We start from the raw sequence: 15,431 nt of genomic DNA on the forward strand, positions 1-15,431 counted from the left end.
TATGCAGAATCAAAAGGCTAAAACAGTTTCCTTAAGGTAAATAACTGTGAAATTAAGTTTTACAAGACTAAATGAAATTTCCATACCCTGGAGCAATATTACTTGTTGCTCAGAGGTGACACGCTATTTTTAGGACCTGACATGAGCTGGATTACTTCTAGTACACTTTGATTGAATTTTCAGAGTTAAATATTTGTCACTCCCATCTATCTAGTACAACTGCTGCTCTAAATGCTTAGCAGTGTCATGAGGCAGTTCTCTCAAGGTTTTTTTTTTTTGGAGAAAAGCTTCAGTTAAAGTTTCAGCATGGAATCTATATATACTCTTTGATTTTCATCTGGTAGGAGAAAAAAAATCACCTCTCTTTAAGCTCTAGTTACATGCCTCTATTATGACCTATTCTAAACTTATCCCCTGGCATAGCAAACGGAATTTCACTAAATGCATAGATAGATATTGGACACCTTGTTTCCACTTTGAGCTCAGTATCGAAGGTAACACTTACCCCCAGTAGTATGACATTAAATCAAGAATAAGTTTTGTATTTCCATTCCATGTTCTACTTCCTCACACCCCTTTCTCTCCACCTACTGTCTCCCAAAGAACAGCAGAGGCCTATGCCTCCTGCTCACAGTCCATTTTGACAGCTGAGCCGCAGCAGAGTGCAGCACTGCATAGATGGAAGGGGAACAGAGTGTGCAAAGAACCTCTCAGCTAACAGAAGATCTGTTTTAGATCTTGCTATTAGATTAAAGAAAACCAGAGGAAAAAAACAAACAAATAATATTTTTTTAAAAACACATCAGAAAAAAACCAAAACATCAACACACAACTATGGCACTTAAAGCACCTATTCAGAAAAACATTCCCTAAAAATATGGTCTCCTTGTATACCGAAGTATGTATATACATATTACCCCTTGTCCCAAAACACTAAAAAATCTCCAGTTTGGTAAATGATTGGATAGTTACCAACTTAATGACTAATTGTATAAGCGAAGTATAAAATACTTTATAGCCACTAAGAATATAACATAAGCTGCTGATACAGACTGCTTAACTTCTGAAGAAAAAAAGCTAAGTACTTACCACAGTGGGGTTACCACTGCTGATCAGCTGGCTGACTTCATGAAAAATGCTTTTGCAGTCGATTGATTTGTCTAATGATCCCCGTTTCACTATCACCGCTACCGCTAATAAAATCTGCTCCCGAACATACTTTTGGAGGCTGTAAACAACATTGCACAAATATAATTGCAGGTAATTCTGGACATCGATGCTCAATAAAATTTTAAACACATTTCTTTTTCACATATCTTGTGTGAATTCATAAGGGAAAGCTGACAGAAGTTAACTGCTAAGACCAGAAGACAAATTATTCTTAAAATGATCTTGCACTGCTACCCAGGGAAACAATAAATGACAGCCCAGGGAAACGAAAAATGATAGCCCAGATTTTATGCAGAATTCTAGATGTTCAGAGGTGTATTTTCTATACTTACTTAGGCCTTTGTAAGACATAGGTTAGAAGGAATGTTCGCAGTGACTCAATGCTAGCTTTTTCCAAGAGAATCCATTCTCTTACAACTGCTTCCATTATCGCTGTGGCAGCTTGAAAAAGGACATAGTCCACTTTACTAGTTTCTGCGGGAAAAAACAAAGGCAACTTGAGTATTAGAAAACATGTATTCAGCTTGAATGTATTTCCAACAAAAAAAAAAAAAAGGAACTTACTATCATTTATTATTAAATAGAATATTGTTGCTATGAAAACAGAGAAGGAATTTACAACTCAAAAGAGGGAGAAATAATCAATAACCCAATTATCAAATTGTCTGGTATTATTTAAGGCAATGACCTAGGAGAAAAGTTGTCTGTGCTAGGAGGCTGGTTCAAAGAACAGGAATAAAATGCTAACACAATGGGTGAATAAAAAAAAAGCAAGATGACAGATTTAGTTCCAATAGACTAATTAATAAAAGTGATTAATATTACAGACATGAAAAAACTGGAAGTTTCTGTGTTTGCCTTTGAAACAATTAGTACATAAAAGTAAATAAATTTCACGGGTAAAAAAAAGAAGCAAATCCACTTGCACTCAAAAGTAACACTTCCAAGAAAAAATTTTATACCATGGTGTACTTAAAGTGTTCTACATCATGTTCAAGTTCCCAGATTTATTTTGAGTTAACCAAAATGTAATTTCTGACCACAGTGTAGGAATCATTTGCCATTATTATCTAACTATGGGATTACTATGTATACAGATGCACTAAGTAAAGTATAAAAGTATATTATGGAGAAAGGTTAACAGTTTGGGTGATTACAAAATACAATTTAAAGAGAAATGGCAGAATATTAATATAATTTCTATGATGCTAGAAAGCTACAGAGACATTTTTTGTTATTGTTCCTTTGCTTTTAAAAATTTTAACTTGGAAATTGCAGGTAATATTTCAGAAGTCAGTTTCAAAACATTCTGAGCTCTGCAGAAAGAATTTTCAGAAAGGGCGCAGCCATCGAGTGGCAAAAGCATTAAATAAGGAATAAAATTCCCAAACAAGAAACAGAGTTTGAGCTATAGTGGCTGACCTGCCAGGACTAGAAAAACTGTGTTTGAAAAAATCTCAATCATGAGATGAAGCACTTTAAATTACTACAAAGCAAACTTCCTTGCCCCAATTACATACACACAAGTTTATAATATAAATTTCCTTTGTATGCAAGTTCTATATCAAAGACAGCAGCTAATATGCTAAAATATTTTAAAGTAATTTAATCAGGCTCCAAATCTAAACCCACAGAGGTAAACATGCTTAAATAAAAATAAACCACATTTAAATCTACTTAGCTTAATTTGGAAAACTAAGTAACCGCTTAAGTAAAAAATTAATGTGTATGTCTAACACATATAAAACAAATTGAATTATTCCTGCATGGGAATTTTAATTCTGGCACTTGTTACCTTGGGCCTTCAGCTTTTCTAGATGTACAAAACTCATACACACACACACACACACACACACAAAGAAAGAGAATGTAATTAAAAAAGGACGGCGTTTCCCCTTTGTGCCAAGTCCCGCAGCCGCACAACTGCGATTGCTACCACACAGAGCTGCAGCCCCCGGTGTGAGCCTGTAATCAACCACAGCAGCAGATCCTCCACGGAACTTACTAAAGAAAGGACAAGTTTTGCCAGAGCACTGAACAGCTATGAGCTTACAGCAGAATGTAGTGCCTTGTGCTTCCTGGCTTCAACCCCAGGTTTCTAAAGAACAACATGGTAATGGCTGTTCCCCTTTTCCATATGCTCACCTTCTCCATTATTCTCCCTGTTTCATTCCCACACTCTTCTTTCCATAAATGACATCATCCATCTTATCTCTCTCTGCCTCCACTGCAGCTTCTGTCGTGACCATTTTTTTCCTGTTTCTTTTAAAAACCATCTGTTTGGTCCTCTGCTTCCAGCACATCTTCTCTGCACACATCCCTTCAGTACACCGCAAGTCTTATTTTTCATCATGAACAGCTTGTTTCCCTTCCTGGTTCCTGATTTCAGGATCCCTGCCTCTTCTTCCTCAACTCCCAAATCTTAACTACCTGTTCTTTCTGTCCATACTGTACAGATACTGAAGAAGCAGAAAGTTTTGAAAAAGTCTCCAAGTTCCAGATCTCAGCATCATAACTGCCTACATTCCCACAAAAAACCTGCCCCATGTGGAAACATGCTGGATTTTCAATGGTGGTATCATATAAACAGTTTAAGGATGTAATATACCAAAACATCCAAAAAGTATTAAAATCAACGTCATATTACGTTCAACCAGCCACATTTAAGATTTCATGAGATGTCATTCTTTATTTCTGATTTCTGATTTATTTCTGAATGCATTCTTAGATCCAAATGGTCTGCAAACAAAGTCACTTAAGGATGTTTTCACCCACCTTATTTTCTCTAAAAATCAACGTGAAAACAAGAAGCATCAATTTTGCTGACCCATCATGCAAAAAGTGTGATTGCAGCTTTCCAAACCAGATGCAGTACTTCTATAATCTAAAAAACCCAGAAGAACCTCATTTTTAGAGAAATATTTTGGTGTGGAGTGGGTGTAGGAAAGGAAGCACACCCTGATCTATATATCACAGTGTAAAATAGCAGTAGGTCTGCAATGCTGACATCATAATATTAATGAATTCTAAGTCTCTAATCCAGTAAATTTATAAATAATTGTTAAAAAAACACTGCAGAATGAATTAAGTATGAAAAGAATATCTTCAACATAATTATAATATTTCTCTGTTCATTCTGGTAAATTCTTTAAAAGGAAAGTTGCTTTTTGTGGTTTTGGCATGTGTTCTTTTGTGCAAACTTTGAGGTTTCCCCTGTCAGGTCTCAGAGTCAGTTCTCATTGAAATTCCCCCTCACCTGTCCCCAGCACTCACATCTGGTCAATACTACAGTGTTGAGCAGCAATCTTACATCTTTACTGCCCCTGTAATTTTCAGATCTAGCTGCCAAACTCGAACAAGTCTCTATAGCACCTGTAAAAACATTTCTCTTTTATAAATAGCTACCCAACCACATTTAGAGCACTTTAGAGCACTAAAATCAAAGAAATTTCAGATGAAGGGTGGTATCTGCCTCTTTCCTTTCTCCACAGGTATAATCACAAAAAATTTCAAATCAATACTGTCTTGCTTGTACCAGGTAGACAGATACTTTTCTAACTTTTTCCCCTTTTTCTCCAGCTGGGCTGTCAACAACAACTAAGTTGCTCAACTAGAAATAAATTCTCATTTCAGCACTAATGCAAAATCTGGTAGAAGTGCATAAAATTGCATCGTTGGCTGATTTAATGGAAAGCAAGCACAAAGCCAAGCAACCACACTACTGGCAGCTGCACAAGCAGCACAGATTAGACAGTATTACAGTAATCATTTTGCAGAGGAAATCTATTAAATCAGATCAGAAACTTAGCTACTTTAAGTTACACCTTACACCTTTGAAACTCACAGAAATAAAACAAAAAAGAACAGCAACAGGCTTCACCATCCATCAAAAAGTCCCTGTCATTAAAATCAAAACTGATGTTCATAGTCCCAGCTGCAAAAGAACAGCACAGTTCCAGTTGCAAAAGAATGTACATACCTAAATTCATTTATTGAAACTTACCCAAAATATGTTTGCAAACAGCAAATGGTGATTTTGATTTTCTAAATGATAAGAATATGTGCTCAGCATGTTGGCGTTGTTCATTGTTGACCATGGAAGGTGGTGCCTGAAAGAAAAAAAAAAGTTATTCAAGCACTGATCAAAAATATATTAAAAGCAATGTCATGAATGTCAAACACATAAATGCTTGCCTTGTTAAACACCAAACCCCAGTATCTCTTGGCAAAACTGCTTGCTCTCAGTTATTACCTTTTCTCATATAGCACTCTGCATTTACATTGCATGCACATAGGTGTGAATATCGCGGTATCAGGCAGAGAGCGAATAATTTAAGTATAGTTTCCTGACAATGTTTCTGAAGAAAGTTAGAAGTCAGCTCTAAATTCAAACCAATTCTTTTTCTACTCAGACCAAAACCACCACTGCACATCACTAAATGCTGCTAAACTCACTCACAGTCCTGGTAGCAAAGCACTATTTTTTCTTTAGTTTTACATTTGTTTTAAATATGTAGTTGTATAATAAATTCAGGGGATTTAAAAATTATTACAGATACATTCTAAAAGAAAGTATATACCAGGAAGATACTACCCTCTAGTGTTTAATATTAAAATTGACATCCTGAGGACTGGTGTGATTGAAGAGACAAGTTGGGAATGGCTATGGCGGTTCCTCAGCTTACACCCATCCCTATATACACCCACCCCATTACATTCTGGGCACCTTGGCTGCTCAGGTAACACCTGATGCTCTTCTTTTGAAACCTCCCAGCTCCAGGGAGGTTTCCACCCAAAAATCAGCTCGAGGTAAAGCATGAAACCATGCAATAACCTGGATTCCTGTGAGGTGCCTGCAGAGCACAGAGGAGCTGCCTGCACTGCAGCCTCAACTCACTGCACAACCCCAACACTCCACATTGCCCTACAGGGTAAAAACAGCCATGCAGAAAGCATCAGCAGCTCACAGCACCACACTGCTTTCCACTTCTGCCACTAATATTCTTGGACTTCTGCTTTTTGGGATTTATCTGAATTGCACAGGCTGCAAATACAAAATATAACAAGCTTAGCATGAGATACTCTTGCAGGGCAACCGATTGGCATCAGTTTTGCTTACCACAAACAGGGTAAGCAAAACCGATGCCAATCTTTGAGAAAGGAACAGGCACGCATGTAGGATGATCACATCCAAACTGCAGAGCAGGATCAAGGTGACAGCATAGGCTATTGAACTTCAGTTAAACTTCCAAACTCCACGTTCCAGTCCTGTCCCTAGCAGTTTGAGAAGACCATGTGTGCCACCTATCTTTCAGTCAAGGTTTATATTCACTGCTTTGGGATAGAAGCATCAAGACCAATGATGCTTTTAACGTACGTGAAATATTTTCCAGTAAATAAACCACAAGAAATCTGATTTAACAGGTATTTCTGTGAGGTAACCTCAACTCTCCTGCATGCAGCAGGAGTTGTTCCTAATGGGAAAAGCTGTTTGTGTTTTTTGCAGTGTGAAGGACCGTCCTCCTCTGCATGGACTCTAGTTACATTCACTGCAACAGAACCAGCTGTACAGAATGCCAGAGGAATATCTGTAGCAGTTTATCAAACATGCAAGACTGACCTACACAGCAACAGCTTGATACACACTTCAGTCAGAGCTGCGGCAAATAAATCCAACCAACTGAAAAAAAGGCAGTTCCCACTTCCCCCCTCCCCCACTGTAAGGGCAAGCATTTGTGCAAATGCACAGAGAAGCAGACTGGGAAGGTGATTACCAAAAATCATGCCAGATTTTTTCATCTAGATCAGTTCCTCAGTCTGGTTCACCATAACCCAACAAAAAAGCCTAAACCAGCACAGTATGGGACATATTGGGTGGTGGCAGCCTGCTTTTTTCCAGTTATCATTTTAGGTGCATTTAATCTACAGCCTCTGTTGCTGTGCAATGCCTGGGAATAGTTTTAAGTCTCAAGGAACATACAGCTCTGCCCAATGATATTTCACAAGAACTAAGAATCAAATTTCTTGAGACAAGTGACTTATTTTAATAACTTCCTGCTACCAAAAGGAGAGGTCCTCCTACTCCTTTCTTGGTCCCACCTGCATGGTCTTGTCACCTCTTTACATGATACTTTCTATCAATTAGTCCACAAAAGAAAAAGAGGATAGAGCGGAAATCCAGGGGCAAGGGGAATGAACATTTGTTACTCTAATAAGCATCAAAAAGCCAGACAAGTGCCAGAGCCAGAGCAATGATGGGGAGAAAGGGAGTGGAATGACATTTCCCTTTCAACACTACTGACCTTGCAGCTCACAGCTTTGCAGTCTCATGAAGCCTCACTAATTATAGCCATGTTAGAAAGAATCCTTTGGGTGTGATGAAGCATAACATTTTGCAAGCCCAGGGTCATTCACAGTCACATCCTTAGAGCAAGAAGACCAAATCAGGGCTACCTGATCCAAACTAATTTTGCATTAACACATTATATTAAAGTTTGCCAAACAGAGATCCTATCTATTTTCACTGCCCTGTAATACTTCAGGGCACTTTCAGGGATATTAGCTGCAAACTATGGCACTACTAAAAAAACAACCAGAGAAGTTTTTTGGGAAATACTTCCTTTATGCTTATAATAACTGGAAAGTAGATCTCTTGTTTTGTATTACTTTAGCTTTCTACTTCTCTGATGTCCGGTTACAGAAGATATTTGACACCTTGGAAAGGCATACGGCACATAATATTCCAGTATTGATTTTTTAAATGACAATAACTTAATAATACATTACAAACTTCAACTCTCAAAACCATCCAGAGCAGACAAGTGCAATAGTTAAGGTTTGAACTGTACTGTAAAGCCACCAGAGGGAGCTTAAAGCTCACAGTCTACTGCCTTCACTGCATTCAGACAATATTTATCTGTACAATAAAAGCAAAGTCCAGTTAGTTTTTACTTTAAAGAAAAAGCCAGTATATACATATTCTGTGCATATTTCACATTATAAAAACACTGGCTCAGTGAGCCCAAGAGCTCTGTATCCTTGTGCCCAGCACCTCCTTGGCACAATAGGGTTAGAAACATACCCTCATATTCATCATGTTTGGAAGTCCCCTAGAGCACACACGGCCATTCACTGTGTTCTTTCTAATTGACTCCTTCAAACTTTTCTCTACTATCCAACTTACAAGAATTAAAACACAGTAATGAGTAGGTTCTTTTGGCATACTGAAACCATTTGCATCACTTTCCTTTCTGTACTGTCTGACATTACCTCTAACCATCTGTTCTCTCTTTTGTCCTGCAAGTTACCTATAAAAACTTCTCCTGGACAATGATCATCTTTCTGATTTTAGCATAACAAGCTACTGCCCCATAAGAAGAGAGTTCCTATGTGACATAGCATTATAAATAAAACTACAACCTTTCAACTACCAAAGCTGTTTGGATACAAAAAAGGACCAGAAGCAGCAGTGCCCACAAAAAGGATCCAGCAGGACTACTGTTTCAAATGGCAGCTATCCACTCAAAGGACAGGGAAACTGAAAAAAAAGACAAGAGTAGAAACACTGTAGCAGACTAACACTTGCAAGACCGATAAAGTTACCTGAAAGCCTGGACAACTCCTAAGAAAGTAATGTAACTGCAGAAGCTGGGAGACCAACTGCCATGGAAAGTACACACACAGCTAGGAAACATCTGCTGATGTACATGTGGGAAGAATAAGGGCTTTGGGATTTTCTTTTATTTTCAATAGGAGTAGTTAGATGTATACAGAGGAACTGAACCTACACATATGTATTCAGAAACACCTGCTTTATACAAGCATTTCCTACCTCAGTAACATATTTTAAAAATACAGTGCAATTATTACTTACTTGCCAGGATGGAAAGTGCCAAGAAGTTATAGTAATAGATAGAAAGAATAGATACAAATAGATAGAAAGGAAGCAAACAGGTTGCAAATACAAGATATTCATTAAGACTAAAGATGAAGTCACCCTGTATTTGCCACTAACTGGCTGAAGAAGTAACACCACATCCACATCAGAAGTCTGCTTTTTTAGCTCCTTCCTCTTGTCTGAAAACACCTTTTGTTTAAAAAAAAAACTTAATGCATCAAATTCCATACTCCCAAGTGATTCTGTTCAGGCAGTTTCATTCAATCATCACAGATATACAAAATACAACTTTTTTAGCATATATTAGAAGTTACATTATTTTCTTAGTGGTTTTAGATCACAGAATAGAATTGCAGAATCACACAATAGTTAAAAGGGACCTTTAAAGGCCATCTGCCCCACTATGGGCAGAGACTTTCACCTTCCACCCAACCAGGGTACTCAGAGAGCCCCACCCAATTTGGCCTTTAATACTTCCAGGGACGGGGCATCCACAACTTCTCTGGGCAACAAGTGCCAGTGCTTCACCAACCTCACTGTAAAAAATTGTCTTCTTACAAGGCCAATAAAAAAAGACTGAATTGGCTTCTGACTATGAATCTCGACCTCCTCAATACCTTCAACACCTTGTTGAAGTTGATTGTTAAGTAGTTTCTTCTAATATCAATGCAGATTCCAGAGAATATTTTACTTATTGCTTACTTAAAACACTGATAGCATCTCAGAAGTAACAACTTCTAAGTGACAGCATTATTACAAAAAGCAATAATGGAGTAGTTTTTTATTTAAATATTAATTAACCACTTGCATTGGTACTTTTGCATCAAAATTTTGCTAAGAAAAATCCTGGCCACGATCAAATATAAACATAACTAAGGATGGGGTGAGCAGGGTTCATTTCTTGTAGAAAGAAAAAATCTTGCTAAGAAAAAATTTGATTTTTCACTTTTGCCATGGCAAGACAGCACTGAATACAACCAAAGTCAGCATCTTCCTACAGTTACACTGGGGGAAATCTGCAAATTAGCATGTCACAAAGAACACTCACGCACTCCTCCAGACTTCACTACTTGGGAGAACACAGAGAGAGTACACTAGAGTGTTTTAAGCTGACACCCACAGTATTCCCACCTATCAAAAAGGTCCCCTATGAACAGCACAGCCTAAACACTAGGAGGATTGTGGAAAGGCAAACATGCCTACTAAGAGAATTTTCTCAGTTTAAAAAAAAAGTCAAATTGCTTGTACCTGCTAGTACTAAAGCCAAGTAGGAGCCCTTCTTGCCAAAGGCAATGTTTATGTCTGCAAGAGAAGTATATTACAAACTTGACAAGAGCAGAAACAAAAATCTGATACTTCTACTGAAGTGTGACTTCATAAAATTCACCACAAACTCTCCAAACCGAGCTTCCCAAATATGTTGGGGAATTATGCCTTTATTGCAGTCAAAAGGCACAATAAAACTGTTCCCAAACTCTGGTCTGTGGGCCTCTCTTGGCTTATGAAAACCCAGTTCAAGACATTTTTGTTCTTCAGAACAGTGTTAAGACTCTGTGCTGCAGAAAGCCTGGGAAACCCAGGGGGAAGAGCTTAGGAAACAGATCTCTGTCAATATACAAGGATAAGCAAAAGCCACCACAGATGGCAATGGCACTGCTGGGTATGGACTTTGCTGACAGCCACCATCAGGCAAGACATGCTCAGAAAAGCAGGGAATAAAGGAAGCCCAGATGGTTTGCCAACATGTCCCAGCAGGCAGGGAAGCCAAGTAATAGTCAGGCATATGCAAGGGAGAAAGATCATGAGTGAACTTGAGAACCATGTGCAGGGGAACACCATGTGATGGTGATAACATAGCTGAGGAGTACAGGCAAAAAATAGAAGGAGAAAGAGAAAAAAAGGGAGAAAACAACACGGGGCAAGCAATAATTTCTAACTAGTACACATACTGCATTTAGGACAGCTAAATATATTACTCTACCCATGTAAGCAATTGTTACAGCTGCAACATAACTAGATAATCAAAAGCCATTCAATTTTAAATTAATGTGCTCCTCTACCAAGATGACCAAAACCCACTAAAACCAGATTTCTATATCTTAAATAACAAAAATACCTTGAAATAATTACTCCCAAAAATAGTTCTGCTGTATGAGCAATTTTTACAAAAGAATCAGACTCAGAATAAGGAGATTTCCAAGTCTGACTCTACCAAAGTAAAATCAAGCAACATGCCCCAAGACTGAATTACACTGACTTCTGTGAAGTCAAGCCATAACAAGTTTCCATTCCAGTTTTAGCAGTAACACTTTTCAAGTGTTTCAAATAAGCTTTTTCCCCTACAATATATCACAGCACACTCAAGAACTGTCACTTGTCCTATTAAAGCAGCTAATTGAAGAGATTAAATGTAGAGGTCAGGCACAGAGAACTGGACAATGAGCCACACTTTTGTTCTTAGATATTCACCCTACTTCTGTAGCAGACACTGATACCTAATGATGCAAGGATGTCTTGTTCTCTCACAAAGCAGATGCCACAAACTAACAATTCAGGCTAGATGAAGATGCTCAGCTCTGCAACTGCTTTACAAGTAGATCAGATGCTCCAGCTTTGGGCACAAGGCCAGAAGGAATTTAAGACAACTGATAGCAACAACAGCTTCTGCTGTCCCAGTCAGATCAGTCACGACACGACTGTCTGGCTTTGAGTAATAGTCACTACAGAAAACTCAGCTGGCACAAAAAACATCTCCAACTACATTCCAATGACTTCCTTTACACTTACTATTTTGAATAATCATTTAAATTACAGCAGTGACTCAGCCTCCAATTCGAAAGATACCCAAGATTATTTTGAAGATTGTAAGAAAGATGCAATAAATAACTTCCAATCAGACCTGCACTAGAGATAACATGGGGAAGATTTATGGCTGAAGAAAAACTTCCTTTGATTAAAAAAAAGTCTTCTCCAAAAGTAATTATGACTTGAATTATTTAAACCCCAGAGTGCACAGTATTTTTCAGTATATATTTGGAACAAATGTGTGACTGCTGGAGGAATTGCCTCCTACACACCTACTCACTCACATCTTGCTTTCATGCAGAAACTTAATAATAGGGAAAAAAGACTTTTTTCCTCATCAACTTTTGCTTTATATTTTGAAGCTGAAATATGTTATTAAGTCATTTGCAAGTAAATCAGGAGACAAAGTGTGGTTTGTAATAAAAGCTATTCTCAGTTCAGTAATGTTCTTGTATAAGATACTATATATATACACATTAATTGACTAAAGAGCCAAAGTAAATCATTACCATCAATAACAAAACATTTTCTGAGAGAAGACTTCTCTCCCAGACAAGCAACAAGCACTACTGAGATTTTACTTCTCTGCTAACAACTTGATCCACAAATATAGACTATTAAAGGCTCTCCACTGAAATTACCCTTTATTTATGTGCACAACACAGCTAAATCTGAGAAATATCCCATAATGGATATTTAGCCTACAGTAGTCTGGCTGTTGACAGTGAGAAGATGAATGAGGCTACAGTTCAGACCCTTAAATTAAATTTTATTTCTTTTCTAATCTCTACATTCACTGTTCTAACATTTCAAAGCACAAATGAGGTCTGACCTGCAGTTCTGTTTGGCAAAATAACTTTTCTAAAACATCTGACTGACTGATGGCAATGGGAAAATCCACATGGTCCCTTGAAGTCAGTAAGATCCAACAAAGCAACAAAAGATGTTACTAAAGGATACAAAAAGTCTAAGTGCCCTTACAAGACCTGCATTCAAGACTCAAGTTCTGCTCTCCTGTCCTTTCATTGTGTAAAAGCAAAATCTTCCTATTAAGAGATGAGAGATTCAGCAGAAAATAACTCCCCATGCATTATAGCTACTCTTCAGGTATCGCAGGGCTGGTGGTGGCTGGCCTTAAATCCTGAATGATAGCAAATTTGACAATCTGACCATCCCCTGGAGCTGGAGTGACCTTGACCTCCTTATCCTGAAGGAAGAAAGAGAAGAGTTGAGGGAAATGAACGAAATTTCTCCCTCAGGCCCCACCAACTCCAGCTGCTTCTCTCTTTCCCCACAAGGAGGCATGGAAGATACACAGGTAACAGATGGAAAGGAGTCCCAGCACCAACACACACCACAATCCTCACTGCAGGGTGGACTATCCCCATGACAGGTTCTGGTTCTCCAGCAAGAGATAGGATCCTAGCCTATCCACAGCCTCTGAAACCCCAATTGCAACTCAGTCATAAGATTCAAGTGGCTCACCTCTCTATTGCTTTTCTGTGCCTATGAGACAGCACAGACACGACTTAAAAAATGTGCCAGGATAGTGCACAGTGAATTTCTATAGAAAGTTTGAAGAAAACAAAGAACCATCGTGATCACTCTCCTACTAGACAGGAGATCATAATAACGCTGGTAATGGCAATACTTGTTTTCCAAAGTTTATAACTTGAGATGTACACAATATACCCATTTATCAGGCTCACTATACATCAAATACAGTAAGCATCTCCTCTCCTTCTGCAAAAGAAACTTTCATACTGTGTGTGAAGAAGTGTCTTATACTATCTTTTTTTCCCCTATTGTCCAATTTCAAATTATACTTTCTGAAAGAACAGCTATAACCACCCATTGCTGTAAGGGTGGCATTACTTTTACTTCCATGGAGCATTTTACAGTGAGCACATGCAGTGGAGTGAGACATCAAAGGTGTAACCTCCATGCACCTCAGACCCCAAAACACAAGACAAAAGCCATCACTACATGAAATATTTAAACTGCAATAGTGATAGATTTTGATTTCTGAGCAGTCTGGGCTTTGACTCCTATCAAAAAGGCAATTCCTCCTACCAAGCTAATGAAGAAAGGCAGGCACACAGGGCAGCCAGTTTCCCTGCCAAAATTCAGTTTAGGACTTCCTCCACCATCAATCTTATGAAAATGTCAAAACCATTTTATCCTATCATAGTTATTTAGTAAGAGTTGATTAAAAGCAAGATATGGAAGTTTTTAAACTTTATGTAAATTTGATGTGGAAAACTCCTTTGGTTTACTGTACTTTCAAAATGGCATGACCTAAAATGCCTGCCTTCATTAATGGCTTTTAACTGTTAGGGCACTAAAGAAAACTTAATGAAACAAGTCAAACATACACAAAGTACAATATTTGAATCATATAAGAAAACAGAATAAGATAGAGACAGATAGAAGGTACAGACAAGAAATCAAGGTTTAGCAAAAAAGAGGAGCAGAATAGAGGCCTGAGGAGGAAGTTCATAATCTGCATTAGGTGGAGGATAAGAAAGCCAAGAGAATTTGTGAAATTGAAATTAATTTTGTGAAGAGAATATCATCTTTCACTCAAATCCAGGAAAAATTATGAACTTTCACTGAACACACCTTGATAAAGGTTCTTCCCAAGTTTGCCCATACTGGGAAACAGCAAAAATCCATCTAGAATTGAGACATACTTGAGACAGTAAGACATCTTCTACTTTTACCTTGTTTTACCACTTTGTTCCACTCTTGCAAATACAGCCTGAACCATGATACTGAAGAAGCTACACATGTCTATATTCATCCTTTGATAGACAGGAGCAGACACATGACACATATTTTGAGAAAAACTCTTCTAAACTTGAGTTTTCTATTATAAAGTTGGGGGCATTTTAATCCCTACAGAAATGTTCTGGGATTTCATTTAGAAGATGCAATTTTTAGGGCTCCCTTAAAGTGAGTGCCTGAGCTCACACAAAGAAACCTGCACAAATTAGCCAAGTCTCAAGTTCTGAACAGTCAAAAGGCTCCACATATTCAGGCTCCACTGAAAAAATGATCATGAAGAAATGTGGTCATAATCATATATTTTATTCTCAGCCCTCTTAGAGGGAATATTACTGTAAAATGAACAGAAGACTAGCTCCAGAAACAATATTGTTATTTCTCTTGATATTAGAATTTAACATTTATATATTCCCCACTAAACAATTCATTATTCTGAAGCTACCCAACATCTGTTCCTAATCCTGCTTAAAACAACCTCACAAAATAAAGGGTTTGCAGCTTACCCTCCCTAATTCTCTCAGATAGAAGTACATTTGTTTTTGTGCTTGGGCTTTGGTGCTTGCTTTTGACAGGTGAGGAAAGCACTATTCACACTCTTGTTGCCAGAAAGGAGTGTGCCTGTTTTGTAAACTTATTTTCACATTTCCTCAATAACAATGCAAGATGTAGTCATCCGGGAAGCTACCAAGACCATGGTTGAAAGAGAAGCCAAATAGCAGCAAATTATTAGCAAAATAAACAGTAGATGCCAGTGGCCCAAGAGATGAAAAAC

The 15,431-nt window shown here is 37.9% G+C and overlaps 1 protein-coding gene across 1 annotated transcript in view; it reads right to left on the minus strand.

Annotated features, from left to right (window-relative positions):
* Positions 1–15,431, minus strand: part of XPO4 (exportin 4) — an 80,882-nt gene that overhangs the window by 55,079 nt on the left and 10,372 nt on the right. Inside the window, exons 2-4 of the mRNA XM_030234588.2 lie at positions 5,174–5,279; positions 1,503–1,644; positions 1,090–1,228 (exon numbers count right to left, since the gene is read on the minus strand). Coding sequence (XP_030090448.1) covers positions 1,090–1,228; positions 1,503–1,644; positions 5,174–5,279 — 387 coding nt within the window. The remainder of the gene's footprint in view (positions 1–1,089; positions 1,229–1,502; positions 1,645–5,173; positions 5,280–15,431) is intronic.

Source organism: Serinus canaria, chromosome 1 (genome assembly GCF_022539315.1).
Source record: "Serinus canaria isolate serCan28SL12 chromosome 1, serCan2020, whole genome shotgun sequence".
Classification (NCBI taxonomy): Eukaryota; Metazoa; Chordata; class Aves; order Passeriformes; family Fringillidae; genus Serinus; species Serinus canaria.